The following is a 13,533-nucleotide window of genomic DNA, read 5'->3' as shown; positions in this document are numbered from 1 at the left end:
TGTAGGGTGTCTGGGCTCAGCCTTAGAGATAGGGTGAGAAGCTCAGACATCCGGAGGGAGCTCAGAGTAGAGCCAGTTGAGGTGGTTCGGGCATCTGATTAGGATGTCTCCTGGGGGCCTTCCTTTGGAGGTTTTCCAGGCATGTCCAACTGGGAGGAGACCCCGGAGTAAACCCAGAACTCACTGGAGGGACTACATGTCCAATCTGGCCTGGGAACGCCTTGGGATCCCCCAGGAGGAGCTGGAGGGTGTTGCTGGGGAGAAGGAACGTCTGGAGTGCCCTACTTAGCTTGCTGCCACCGTGACCCGACCCCAAAGAAGTGGCTGATGATGAGATGAGACAATAACTACAACAGCACTTTGATTTATATCTTTTTTTGCATTGAAAGTGAGGAGATTTCAAATTTCAGTTGGACTTCAAAAAAATAAGATTTGGATCTTTTAGGTCATTACAGAACTAACTATTACATGATTAATTAATCATTCAGCTTTGTCTATGACTGGCTGGTTGTCCACATGGAGTGGTTAGACAGACCACACTGAAACCAAATGATGTCGGCAACAACCAATTTGACTATCAACATGCTTTTGTCCTGTCAAAGTGTCTTTCAGCAAGAAAGACACTGACTGAGCCTGGTGATATTCTTTGCAAGTTGATTTGGATAAGACTGTCACCTACATGCCCAAAATGTAAATGCGGGTGTGGAATACTTAAAATTAATCTGTTTTCTACTCTTGGTCATTAGGCGGAGCTTGAAGCTGTGACACGGAAGATGGATGGCGATAAAGCTGAGTACCAGCTGAAGTTGGATCGCATGGCAAAGCTACTTGACACCAGGGCAGCAAAAATCAAGAAACTCGAAGGTCACTGTCCAAACTTTCCACAAGGCTTACCCTGTCTAAACTTTACAAATACTGTGTAGTTGTACTTCAGTGATTCTCAGGGTTTCCTTCACTGCCCTTCAAACTTTGGGAAACCAACAATTTGAAAATGTTCTAGGTGCTATAATGCTATAACTTTTTGGGTGTGAAGTGCAGTCTTCATTTTCATAGTCTTTGATTTCCTTTTAAATGTAAGGTCCTCTTTCCATGTTGCTCCTCTCTAGCTCAACTCAAAGATATTGCTTACGGCACCAAAGCCTATGTCTTCAAACCTGACATCACAGATGAGGACATGGCTGATGAGTTTGATGAAACGGTTCACCTTGAACGTGGGGAAAACCTTCTCGAAATCCATATTGGCAGTGCCACCTTCTTTCCGTCCGCCCTGGAGGCTCTCGGTGACCGTGAGCCCTCCACATTCTGCACCTACGGCTTCTATGACTTTGAGCTGCACTCCACTCCAGTGATCATGGGCGAGAGGCCAGACTATAGTTTTACGTCTCAGTATGTGATTCGTATGGATGACTTCTTCCTGGAATACCTCCATACATGTTCGGTCACATTGGAGATGCATCTGGCAATGGGGTTGGACTTCCGTACACTGGCAGCTGGGCAGCTTCAACTGCAGCAGCTCCTGGAGCAAGACAGCAAGGTCCATGGGACAGTGCAGCTGATTGGTGAGTAGAATTGTTTTGATTCAAGTTTAAGGTTTTATTGTTTGCAGCTAGATTTTTTTGGGGGAAACCAGAGCACCCGGAGAAAACCCATCACAGACACGGGGAGAACATGCAAACTCCACACACAGGACGACCTGGGATGACCCCCAAGGTTGGATAACCCCGGGGTTCAAACCCAGGACCTTCTTGCTGTGAGGCGACAGTGCTAACCACTGCACCACCATTGTTGTTTATAATTGTTGTTTATATTCTATTGTTGTTGTTTATATCTATTGTTGATAAGGGTGGGGACATCTGCAGCCAGTCGGTATATAAGGATTAAAACTTTTACCACTTTAAATGAAGGTTTATCTGTTAATTGCGTCACGTTTTAAGGCTGGATTACTTCTAAACAAACGTTAAACCTGAATTTAAGATTTCATTTTAATCTTCGGCTAAATATAAATAGGCTGCATAAAGTTATTAAACCGATATTAGAATACTTAACAAGGTTGATTAGGAACTGTTTCCAGTGGCAGTTTATTCAACTTATTGAAATAACACTGTCTACAATTTCTGCAGATATTCTATCCATCTGTTAAGGAGGGGGTCTTTTTCCATGCAAAAACAGAGCAAAAAGATGTATCTCAACAGCATCTTTTTTACCTTTTGTCTTCATATATTTCAAAAGTAATCAGCTCGTCCATGTTCCATCTCTTTTTTTTTCTTTCTTTCAGCCAACCCATTTAAGTTGTTGCTAACCTTAAAAGGCCTGCCTCATCCTTTGTAAACTGTAGCCGCTGCAAGTTCTCATCTTCTGAATTTGGCAGCTATATTATTCTCACTAGAGGATTTTGTCTGTAACTGTGCTTTGGTCTTTGTTCACACTATTGCCAACCAGTCTAAATGGGAGGACCACGTAGCTTACTAACATGTAAGAAAGCCATGGAATACTCTTTTTTGCAGTTAAACATTTTTGGCAAATAAAATACAAGGTTACACTTACAACCTTCTCTAGCAACTTTAATGTGTATTTTTCTCTTTTGATTTTAAAGAAACAGCTTTTCCTCGCACCTTTGTAAGGCTGTCCAGGAATAAATCTACAGTTTGCGCTTCCTTCTCAGGTGTATCTGGTGAGATGCAGTCCTTTGGTTCTGTGGACTACTGGATGAGACTGAGGGTACCAATGCAACAGACTATCGGTCTGTTCAAAGAGAGGGTGAAGGCCTTGCGCTACATCAGTTCTGTGCTGGTGGAGGAGGAGCAGGTATGTGCACAGTAGAGGGAAAAGCCATATTACATCATTTTCCATTACATTTTTCTTTGTAAGGTATGCAGCCCATGTGCTTTTCCAGTGTCTTAACAGTGCACGAAGCTTGAATAAATAAGGTAAAATTCTCAGACAGTGAAGCTACCCAGGTCAGCATCAGAGCTACAGTGCCCTGACAATAGATGCAACAATTTTACTGTGATCGTAAAGTGTCTATCGACTGTGTGACCATGAAGCGCTAGTCAAAGATATAAGAAAGGCAAGCAATTTTTTCTCATTGTCAAAAACATGCTAAACATGATGTGGCTATTTTAAAACAATTATAATCAATTATTTCTCACATTAAATGACTCAAACATTAAACCCTTCTGTTTTTATCTGATGTGACACCTCAGCTGACGTCACCCGACAGCAGCTCCAACATACTCAGCATCACCATCCAGTGCTGCAGCAGACTGCCATCTCAGGCCTCCCAGCAGCCCAGTCCCTATGTAGTATACAAATTCTTTGACTTCCCCGACCACGATACCTGCATCGTTCATGATTGCTGCGACCCCACTTTCCACGATCATGTGCCTTATGCGGTTACTATTGACGCCGACCTGGATCGATACCTTAAGTCCGAGGCCCTGCAGCTTTATGTGTTTGACTTCAAGGAGGAACGGATGGACACTTACCTGGGCAAGGCCAGGGTGCCTCTACTCTCGCTGGCCCACGACAAGGGGATCACCGGTGAGCATAATTGTTTCTTGTGTTGCTCTGCAGCATAACTGTGGCACATGAGTTTGGTTCACAGCTCCAAAATTCTGTGATCCTTAATTTTATACTTATAATCAAGCATTTTCCCCACTTGTTCCTCCTGCCTTGTTCTGTTTCTGTTTTGGATTGTTGATTTTATTGAAGGCAATCTATCTGTATGTTTATCCGTCCTCTTTTCCATCCTTCCTTCCTTCCATTGTTTCTTTCCTCCTCCCTTATAATTATCTCTTCATGGAGTGAGCAGTTGATGATCAACTTGGTTGCATGAAATCAACAAGGGGGACCAGGTCATTGATTTGCAAGTAACACGTTTCGACTCTTGACTCAAAAGTCCAAGTCAAGTCCCAAGTAAAGATGGTTAAGTCTCGCGTCAAGGTACAAGATACACTGATCAGGTCAAGTCAAGTCAAAAGTCCTTAACCTTAATTTTCAAGTCCTAAACAGTGTGTTTTGATCAAATTTCATTTCATTTCAATTTCCTGAGCCAACAGAGTTTTCTTTTTCCTGGAAGAGTGAAAATATTCATGATTGTTTTTTATTTTGTAAAATGATTTACAAATTCAAATAAATACTGAAATCCCTCTACAACTATGGAATCATGATTTATGGTTTTTGGCAACATGGTTGTTACTCTTACTGAGCAAATGGTTTAATCCCAAACCACCCCTTACACCCTATCCCTTGCCACTCTGCCTCCATTTGCACATTCATGTAAAGCTTCTGCAGTACTGAAGCTCATCCCAAATCACGGAGGGCTGATTAATCATTTTATTATGCAACCCTTTGTAAATCCTGTCTATGGAAAGTGTGCCAATACCATCACATGTAGTCAACTTTGCCCTACAAAACTTTGGAAACTATATCAGCTGTCAAAACCGGGTATGAAATGGCATCCAGGTAGTGTAGTGGTGTATTCTGTTGCCTACCAACATGAGGATCACTGGTTCAAATCCCTGTGTTACCTCCGGCTTGGTCGGGCGTCCCTACAGACACAACTGGCCATGTCTACTGGTGGGAAGCCGGATGTGGGTATGTGTCCTGGTCGCTGCACTAGCGCCTCCTCTGGTCGGTTGGGGCGCATGTTCAGGGGGGGAACTGGGGGGGATAGCGTGATCCTCCCACACGCTACATCCCCCTGCTGAAACTACTCACTGTCAGGTGAAAAGAAGCGGCTGACGACTCCACATGTGTCAGAGGAAGCATGTGGTAGTCTGCAGCCCTCCCTGGATCGACAGAGGGGGTGGAGCAGCGACCGGGATGTTTCGGAAGAGTGGGGTAATTGGCCAGATACAATTGGGGAGAAAAAGGGGGGGTATGAAATCAAAATAAAGCCTTCAGTTGTTCATATTGAGTGGTTATTATGCTTGAGTGAGGCTAACAGGACACTTTCACCCTCCATTATAATTTATAGGACATGCCGCAACCCAAAAGAGTACAGTTATCACATTGAAACTGGAATTTTCTACAGTGTACAAAAACACAGTTGCAATTTAAAAGATTAATATGGCTTGCAGGCACTTTCTTATACTGTATATTGTAGGAGCTTAAACACCAAAGGACGGAGCACCAATGCAGCTGAGTGAGGCGTTCACAACATTCACTTCCTGCTTCAAGTGCACGTCGTAGCAAAGGTTTCCCATAGTTACTAATTGTTTTTCTACTCTGATTTCCTTACCTGGATTATTGAGCATGCATAAAGATATGAACTGATTCAACTTTTTGTGATTATTTTGAAACACTACCCCTTTACAGGAAGTGTTATCCACAGCTGCGATTGTCCCTTGGTTTGGAGTGACACTTGGTGGGAGAGGGGTCTTGGGGCAGACTCATGAAAACCTCCGACTCCTCACACATTCAACTCCACCCACCAGAAGGGACAACCACCCTCACGGATCGTAGCCTTAAACTTAACCACACCAAACCCATACTTTTTACACTTATTTCCTTCCATTGGTCAAAACTGGGATGAGGACCAGTAATTTTATCACAAGACTCAAATAAGTCCAGAGTCACAGCTGTTCAAGTCGGTCTTTTTTTGTCCCAAGTCCGAAGTCATTAAATTTATGACTCCCTCAACATTTACTTTCAAGTGAACTGTTTCCTCTGAACGCAACCGCTCGTAGCTACCCATTACATAATTTCCCATTTAAAATATCACGGTATAGTTTCGCATATCTTGGAATTCAAGTTACAAGCAAGTTTGAAAATCTTTTTAAGACCAATTTTACACCTTGTTTAGGGTGTATGCAACAAGATTTTGAACGCTGGTCACTGCTCCCACTAAATTTAGCTGCAAGGATCAACTCTGTAAAGATGAATACTCTCCCAAAGTTCTCTTACCTATTTCAATGTATACCTATTTTCCTCCCGCAAAGTTTTTTTCGGAAAATTTATAGCCTAATTTTAGAGCTCATTTGGAACAAAAAGCCCCGAGAATACATAAAGACTTTTTACAGAGACCAAAGCCTGTTGGAGGAATGGCCTTGCCAAACTTTAGCTTCTATTACTGGGCTACTAACCTTAGAATTCTACAGTATTGGCTCAGATCTGATACATTCCACCCCCCTCCTGCCTGGTTGGCTATGGAGTCTTTTTCCTCTAAACCTGTGTCACTGACCGCTCTTGTACACTCCCCCATCAACTGCCCCTTCTCCCCTTACGCTAAGAATATAATTGTCAAAACTACCTTACGGATTTGGAACCAGTTTAAACGTCACTTTGGTTTACAAACTTTTTCTACCTCTGCTCCCCTAGTTGCAAATCATGCTTTTCCTCCCTCTATTTCAGATGGTGCATTTTCCATATGGTCCAACCTTGGAATTAAGCAACACAAGGACTTACTGTATATGTTGATAATATATTTTCATCTTTTCAACAGTTGGTAGAACTGTTCTCTCTTCTTAAACATTTTTTCAGATACCTGCAAATTCGTAGTTTAGTTTGTAATAAATACGCCCAGTTCCCTAATTTGCCTGATGACACCCCCCTAGATGCTTTTCTCACTCAGGTCCCTGTGATGAGAGGTATGAATTAATATCTTAACAGTGCAATCCAAGCCTTATCTTCAACCTCTCTGAACTTTGTGAAGGCTCTTTGGGGGAGGAGATCTCGGAGGAGCTTTGGGGGAGTATTCTTAAATGTGTGCATACCTCGTCTGTCTGCGCTAGACATGGATTGATCCAATGTAAAGTGGTTCACCGCACTCATTGGACCAAAGTTAGACTGTCCAAGATTTATAACACTATTGACCCCTCTTGTGATAAATGTTATCAAACACCTGCAAACCATGCACATATGTTTTGGTCGTATACATCTCTGCATGCCTACTGGACTGCAATTTTCAATTCTCTTTCGGAGATAACTGGGACACCTATCGAGCCTAATGCCGTTACTGCTTTGTTCGGTATCCTTGCCTTTACCTAAGCTTCAAGCAGATATGATTGCTTTTGTAACATTATTGGCTAGACGTCTGATACTAATGAGATGGAAGTCATCAGCACCACCTTCTCATTCTCTGTGGGTAAAAGATATTTTCAATAATTTACAACTTGAAAAAATCCGGTGTACATAGAGATGCTCTTCTAAGAACTTCAAAAAGATGTGGGGTCCATTCTTGGCTTATGCTGAGAAACTCAGCTTCCCAGTTGTCCCTGATTGAGATCATTTCATTTTATTTTACTTCTTTTTTTTTCCTGCCCTGAAGAGTGAGGTTATAATGCTATTGGAATATCTGAAATAGTACCAAGCTGAATGCTTGTGTTAGTGTTGTCTTTGTAGTTTCTATGTGTTGTATCTTGTCATTTCTTCTACTGTAATACTCTAACGGGACACTGTCATTCACAAGTACCTGAACACTCCTCTCAATTTGTGATTTGAAAATAGATAAACAAAGTTTGTAAAAAAAAAACATTTATTTTCAGAAAATTATAATAAAAGCTCAATACCCTTGCCATATTTTCTCCAGCTACTACAGGGTACAAAATACTTTAAATGGAATGGAATCATTTAGGTCATGCATAATGCAATCAATCACGCTGATATAATTCTGCATAGCCCACAAATTAAATGACATAAACTTTAAAAACTACTTATTCCCAAAACAGGTTTTTTTTCTTTGTCTTGACCATAGTGAATCTGCCCTCTCATTTGTTCTTAAGGTGTGTTTGAGCTGGCAGACCCCACTGGACATCCTGCTGGCCATATTGAAGTCACACTCAAGTGGAGGTATATGTACCTACCTCCGCCAGACTCCACCATGACTGTAGAACAGGCAAAGTTCATCCCCAAAGAGAAGCCAGTCAGGTTAGCTCCCACACATGAGGAGAAACAGCACACCGTGGAAAAACAGAGGGAGAAAGATAGAGAAGATAGAGTTAAGGAGAGCTCAAAAGAAGAGAAGAAACCTGAGGAACTTTCTCATGAGTCCACCTCCTCCCCTGTTGATGCTGCCTCCAAGGTAAAGTGCACCTTTTCTTCGTAATCATATTCTCCTGTTTGGATAATGTTATTCCCACGACACATTAAGAAGAAAACATATTCTCCACAATCACTTGTCTGACCATATTGCTTCCATCAGGCACCACTGCCAAAGCCCAGGCAGAGGAGCCAGATAAAGGAGAGACCAATTCCTAAAAAAGTTACATTCCTGGATATCACCACTCCAGATGAACAGGTGAGTATTCCAAGAAAACTGGCCAGTGAGAGGTTAGGGGATTTGCTGGTGGCTCAGCCATTTAAAGCCACAACTTTTCTCTATTATTTTATCCATCTAGACCAGTGTTTCTCAACCGGGGTCCGCGGACCCCTAGTGGTCCGTGGTGTAATTGCAAGGGGTCCGTGAAAATAAAATATCTTTAAAAAAATATCCTATGACATTTATAGAAATAGGATTATTTTACTCAAATGTGACTGAGACCTTTATCTACCTAAACTATAAAGGGTAACAGGACTTTTTTCTCTAATTACATCTGTTTCACAAGTGTAATTTATTGTATTTTAATAAGAGATCTCGCTCCCGTTTGCATTGTTAAAAGTTACTGCATAAAAATTCTGTTGTTACATATATCTGAAAGTTACTGAATACACATTCTGTTTTGTTACATATATCTGAAAGTTACTGCATAAGAATTCTGTTTTGTTAACTATATCTAAGTTACAACTGAAAGCTCTTATTTTTGCCCCAAAGAGTGAATAAATGCTATAATGCAATTTAAAATGCAGTTTCTACTGTTTCTATCAAATTGCAACCCCCCTCCCCCAAGATCAGGTGGAGGGGTCCTCAGGGTAGATCAAAAATACGCAGGGGGTCCAGGACCCCAAAAAGGTTGAGAACCACTGATCTAGACTATGGAGTCAGGTTACATAATACTAATTGGCATCTTTACCATAGTTGGAGACACTCTCTAGTTTCCATATTCATCTTTTGAACATTTTTGGCCAGGTAAGACAAACACTGGTATGGCTGCAAACACGTACATGTTAGAAAAACAACTCCAGCAGGGGAAAAAAGTTTGAAATGCGATGCCAATGTGGTGACACTTCTGTTGGACAAAAAAAATCAGTATTACTGTAGAACAGCGTTAACTTACAATATATTTCAATGAATTTTGCAATACAGTTAGCTTTGGTCTGAGGATGCAATTTTTACAAAGGTGGAAGTTTTTACTGATGAGCCAACGGCACACAAGTGATACTGGCTGCAACACTTTGTATGTAGTGCATTAATCAGTTGCAACAGGTCTATTTCTCTGTTCCTCCTACATCCACTTATATAGGAACATTGTTCTGATGTGATATTGTCTGTCCAAGATAATCACCACATCATCATCATCACATTTCAAATGGAGAAATGTCACAGATTGGGGGTCTGGGTAGTGTAACAGTCTATTCCGTTGCCTACCAACATGGGGATTGCCGGGTCGAATCCCCGTGTTGGTCTCTGGCTTGAATCTCCGGCTTGGTTGGGCGTCCCTACAGACACAATTGGCTGTGTCTATGGGTGGGAAGCCGGGTGTGGGTATGTGCCCTGGTCGCTCGGGGTGCCTGTTTGGGCGGAGGGGGAACTGGGAGGAATAGCGTGATTCTCCCACGCGCTACGTCCTCCTGGCAAAACTCCTCACTGTCAGGTGAAAGGAAGTGGCTGGCGGCCACTCCACATGTATCAGAGGCGGCATGTGGTAGTCTGCAGCCCTCCCTGGATCGGCCAAGGGGGTGGAGCAGCGACAGCTCGGGAAATAGGGTAATTGGCCAAGTACAATTGGGGAGAAAAGGGGGGGGGGCAAAAAAAGAAAAGAAAAGAGATGTCGCAGATTGCAGCTTTAAGGTATATGTCCTGTGCCAAATAAATCTAAATACAAGAAATCCAAAAAAGTAATCACACAAAGTAATGTGTGCATGTTGAAATTTTTGTTTTTAATGAAAAGTGCAGCACCTGAGCAGTTTCTTGATTCCAGCCAAGAATTCAGAAATCATGATTGGTGAATTGAATCAGTGATTAAACAAAACAACAACAACCAACAAATCAGGCTTAATGACTGTGTCTTCCTCTTATAGGCTCAGCATAGAAATTTGCCAAGCCCCATTGTGCCTCCAGAGAGGAAAGACTGCTCTAAGCTGCCATCTTTAATAAAGGTAAACTCAGACGTTCACACTAATCATTAATGAAAAGTTTCATTCCAAACCATAATGTGTCCTTTTCTTAGTGTCTTTCTTTTAATATTACAAAAAAAGCAAATGAGTATATTTCGTCAAATGTTAGTACTTTTAATGTTATACATTTTAATGAACAAGGGTTTTATCATGATTTGTTTCATTTTAGTTGGAGTAGAAAAATAGAGCTGATCTCTGATGTGGAGACAGCCTGGACATTCTTTAATGATGGTTTTTACGCAAATCATAAATACAGATGCCCCATTCAGGAGATACAGAGTAAAGGGACGTGATAACCCTTGGTTTTCCTCTGAATTAGCAGATACTATTCATGAGCATAACTTGGCTTGGGCTAAGGCAGGTTCTACCACTGTTTTGCTTGTTTTTAGACAACTAAGAAACAAATGCTCCTCTATAATCAAGAAAGCCAAATCAGAATATTATTTCTCTGTCACCACTAAAAATCTAAATGACCCTAGGAGATTTTGGAAGACCATAAAAGCCCTCTCTGTGAGCAATAACTCTCAAACTGTACCTACATTTGTTATGAAGGATTCTGTTGCTGTTCATGACAAAATGGAGACGTATTGTTTTAATGAGCGTTTTATATCTTATGGCTCTCTGTTTGACTCTGCTTGTTCTGCCTGTGTGAAACTGTGTATTCCAGTGTATACTGGTCAGTCTTTTAATTTCATACCTTTCTCTGTGCTGGAAGTTAATAAAGCCCTAAAAGCTTTAGATCCTAGAAAACCCTCAGGAACTGATTTGCCTGATCCTTACTTTTTGAATTTGACAGCTGATTTTGGAGCAGAGCCTCTTGTTTATCTTTTTAACCTTACAGTGGAAAATCAGAAAATATCAAGGATATGGAAATATGTTTTTGTTCTCCCTTTATTTAAAGGGAGACCCAACTACTTTAAATAACTATAGGCCAATATCTAAATTATCCGTACTGGCTAAAATTCTTGAAGCTCTTGTGAGTGATCAACTAAAGGAGTTTTTATACACCAATGCCATTATATCAAGATATCAGTCAGGCTTTAGAAATAAGATAGCACTACTGTACTACTACTACTACTACTTTCGGCCGCTTCTGTTAGGGGTCGCCACAGCAGATCATCTGTTTCCATCTCTTCCTGTTTTCTGCATCTTCTGTCACGCCAGCCACCTGCTGTCCTCCATCACCACTTCCATAAACCTCCTCTTTGGCCTTCCTCTTTTCCTCTTCCCTGGCAGCTCCATATTCAGTATCCTTCCAATATACCCAGCATCTCTCCTCTGCAACATGTCCAAACCACTAACACAGCTGCACTGAAGGTGGTAAATTACATTTCTGTTGCACTTGACAAGAAGAAACATTGTGCATCATTCTATTGATCTGTCCAAAGTTTTCGACACAGTTGATCATGTTTTAAACTCTGGACTCTCGGAGCAAGCAGTCTTGGTTCTCAAACCACCTTACTAATAGGTCTCAGTGCATTAGATATGATGGTCTATGTTCTGATATTGTGTCCGTCTACAAGGGTGTACCTCAGGGCCCTGTATTAAGTCCATTTTTATTCACTATTTATATAAATAATCTAGGTCAAAATGCGTCAGATGCTAATTTTCATTTTCATGCTGATGACGCTGTTTTATACTGCTGTAAGAGAACTCTTGTACAGGCCATTGAATACTTGCAAAGTGCTTTTATTGTTGTTTAAAATACCCTTCTTCAGCTGAAACCAGTTCTCAATGCAGTTCCATTTAGAAGACCAAGCTTACTATGTTGTTTACCAACTGTAGGAATTGGCTACAAAATATCCCTTCAGTGGTCACTCTTTAGGGAAGTGAGACAGAGGAGGTTAACTCTTATAAATACCTGGTTATTTTGATTGATTACTCTCTCACTTTTAAGCCACATTTGCAGTACCTGGGGAAAAAGGCTGAGGCTAAAACTGGGTTTTTATTTTCAAATAAGTTTTTCTTGTAATGTAAAAAAAACGACGTCTTTCCTTCTACACTACCTATGTGTCTTTATCACGCAAAAAAGTGCTAGACAGTGCTCTTTGCATTCTCAGGACTTCTTTATATTCTCTGTCCCAAATGCCTGTACGAAAATTGGAAAAAGGGCATTTGTGTATTCTGCACTGTATGGAATATGTTTCAGAATGACTTGTAACTCAACGAATTAATCTCCTTAAATGCTTTTAAATCCAAAATGGAAGAATTAGAGGCAGATTCAATGTTTTTAATTTATCTGGTTATGCAGCTGACTCCTAGAAATTTCTCTTTTAAAATGTGAGTTCTCTATGATGTTTTTTTTTCCCTCTCCTTTTGCATTTTCTGTTTGTTACTGGTGTTTTATGCTGCTGCCTGTTTTGGCCAGGTCTCCCTTGAAAAGGAGATTCTTAATCTCAATGAGACTCTCTTGGTTAATTAAAGATTAAATAAAATAAATAAATTTTAAAAATATGCAATATTATTTGTACTGCGAAGGATTTTAATTTTCCAGCCAGCAATAATTTTGTCACAATGAGCATTTTGTTCAACATAGTAGATATCTCTTTTTGACAGGTGGCTTCACAAAAAACCCCAGCACCTCCATTAGTGACAAAGGAAGAGGATGAGGAAGAGGAGTCTCACTTCTCTGAGGGACAGTTGATACCAGAGAGCTCGCAGTCCTACTCTGACGATTCTGAAATTTCTGAGGAAATTATTCAAGAAGGTCAGAAAATACAATCCATTGATTGGAACTTTTCAGTTTTCTTGAGAAACATTGTGGGAAAATTGATTTCCAGTAGGTTGTTGCCTGGACGTCCAGTATATTTACAGGCAGTATTCATTTATCTAGGTTGAAGTGTTCCTGTCAGTTTTCTCTGTAGTGTTTTTTCCCCCACTCCCTGTTTACAAACCACTTGTTGTACTCTTCCTGTGTCTGGGCTTGTAGTGTGGCAAGCAAGCTGGTGCCGGACCAATTCACTTTCATGATCACACGTCAAACTGACCAGCATCCACAGAAATCTCTGTTGGGTTGGCAGGCAAACAAAACCTGTTTTTACACTTGTTTCACTTTCTTAAAGCGCAAATGAATAATGTTTTTTTTTTGTTATTTGTTTTTGTTTTCCCCTTCACAATGTTTTTCCACCAGAACAGCCATAAATATTGAATACTGCTGCCAATAATTTTAACACCAGGCTGGCCGACTTCATAAATGTTAATGATGACCTTGCTGAGGGAAGCCTTACATCATTTTCATCAGTTGTGTGAAGCTTTATATTTCTAGAGCTTCACACAACAGTAAATAATAAAAATAATCTTTTTATTATTTACTGTAAT

The 13,533-nt window shown here is 40.8% G+C and overlaps 1 protein-coding gene across 1 annotated transcript in view; it reads left to right on the top strand.

Moving 5' to 3' along the window:
- rpgrip1l (RPGRIP1 like) overlaps nt 1-13,533 on the top strand; it is a 42,972-nt gene that overhangs the window by 22,036 nt on the left and 7,403 nt on the right. The window contains exons 14-21 of the mRNA XM_056281863.1: nt 747-864; nt 1,107-1,559; nt 2,663-2,805; nt 3,204-3,540; nt 7,725-8,023; nt 8,144-8,239; nt 10,120-10,197; nt 12,772-12,922. Coding sequence (XP_056137838.1) covers nt 747-864; nt 1,107-1,559; nt 2,663-2,805; nt 3,204-3,540; nt 7,725-8,023; nt 8,144-8,239; nt 10,120-10,197; nt 12,772-12,922 — 1,675 coding nt within the window. The remainder of the gene's footprint in view (nt 1-746; nt 865-1,106; nt 1,560-2,662; nt 2,806-3,203; nt 3,541-7,724; nt 8,024-8,143; nt 8,240-10,119; nt 10,198-12,771; nt 12,923-13,533) is intronic.

This window comes from Lampris incognitus, chromosome 6 (genome assembly GCF_029633865.1).
Source record: "Lampris incognitus isolate fLamInc1 chromosome 6, fLamInc1.hap2, whole genome shotgun sequence".
NCBI classification, from domain to species: Eukaryota; Metazoa; Chordata; class Actinopteri; order Lampriformes; family Lampridae; genus Lampris; species Lampris incognitus.
Note: the sequence above shows the minus strand (reverse complement) of the source record. Positions and strands in the feature narration are given on the sequence as shown.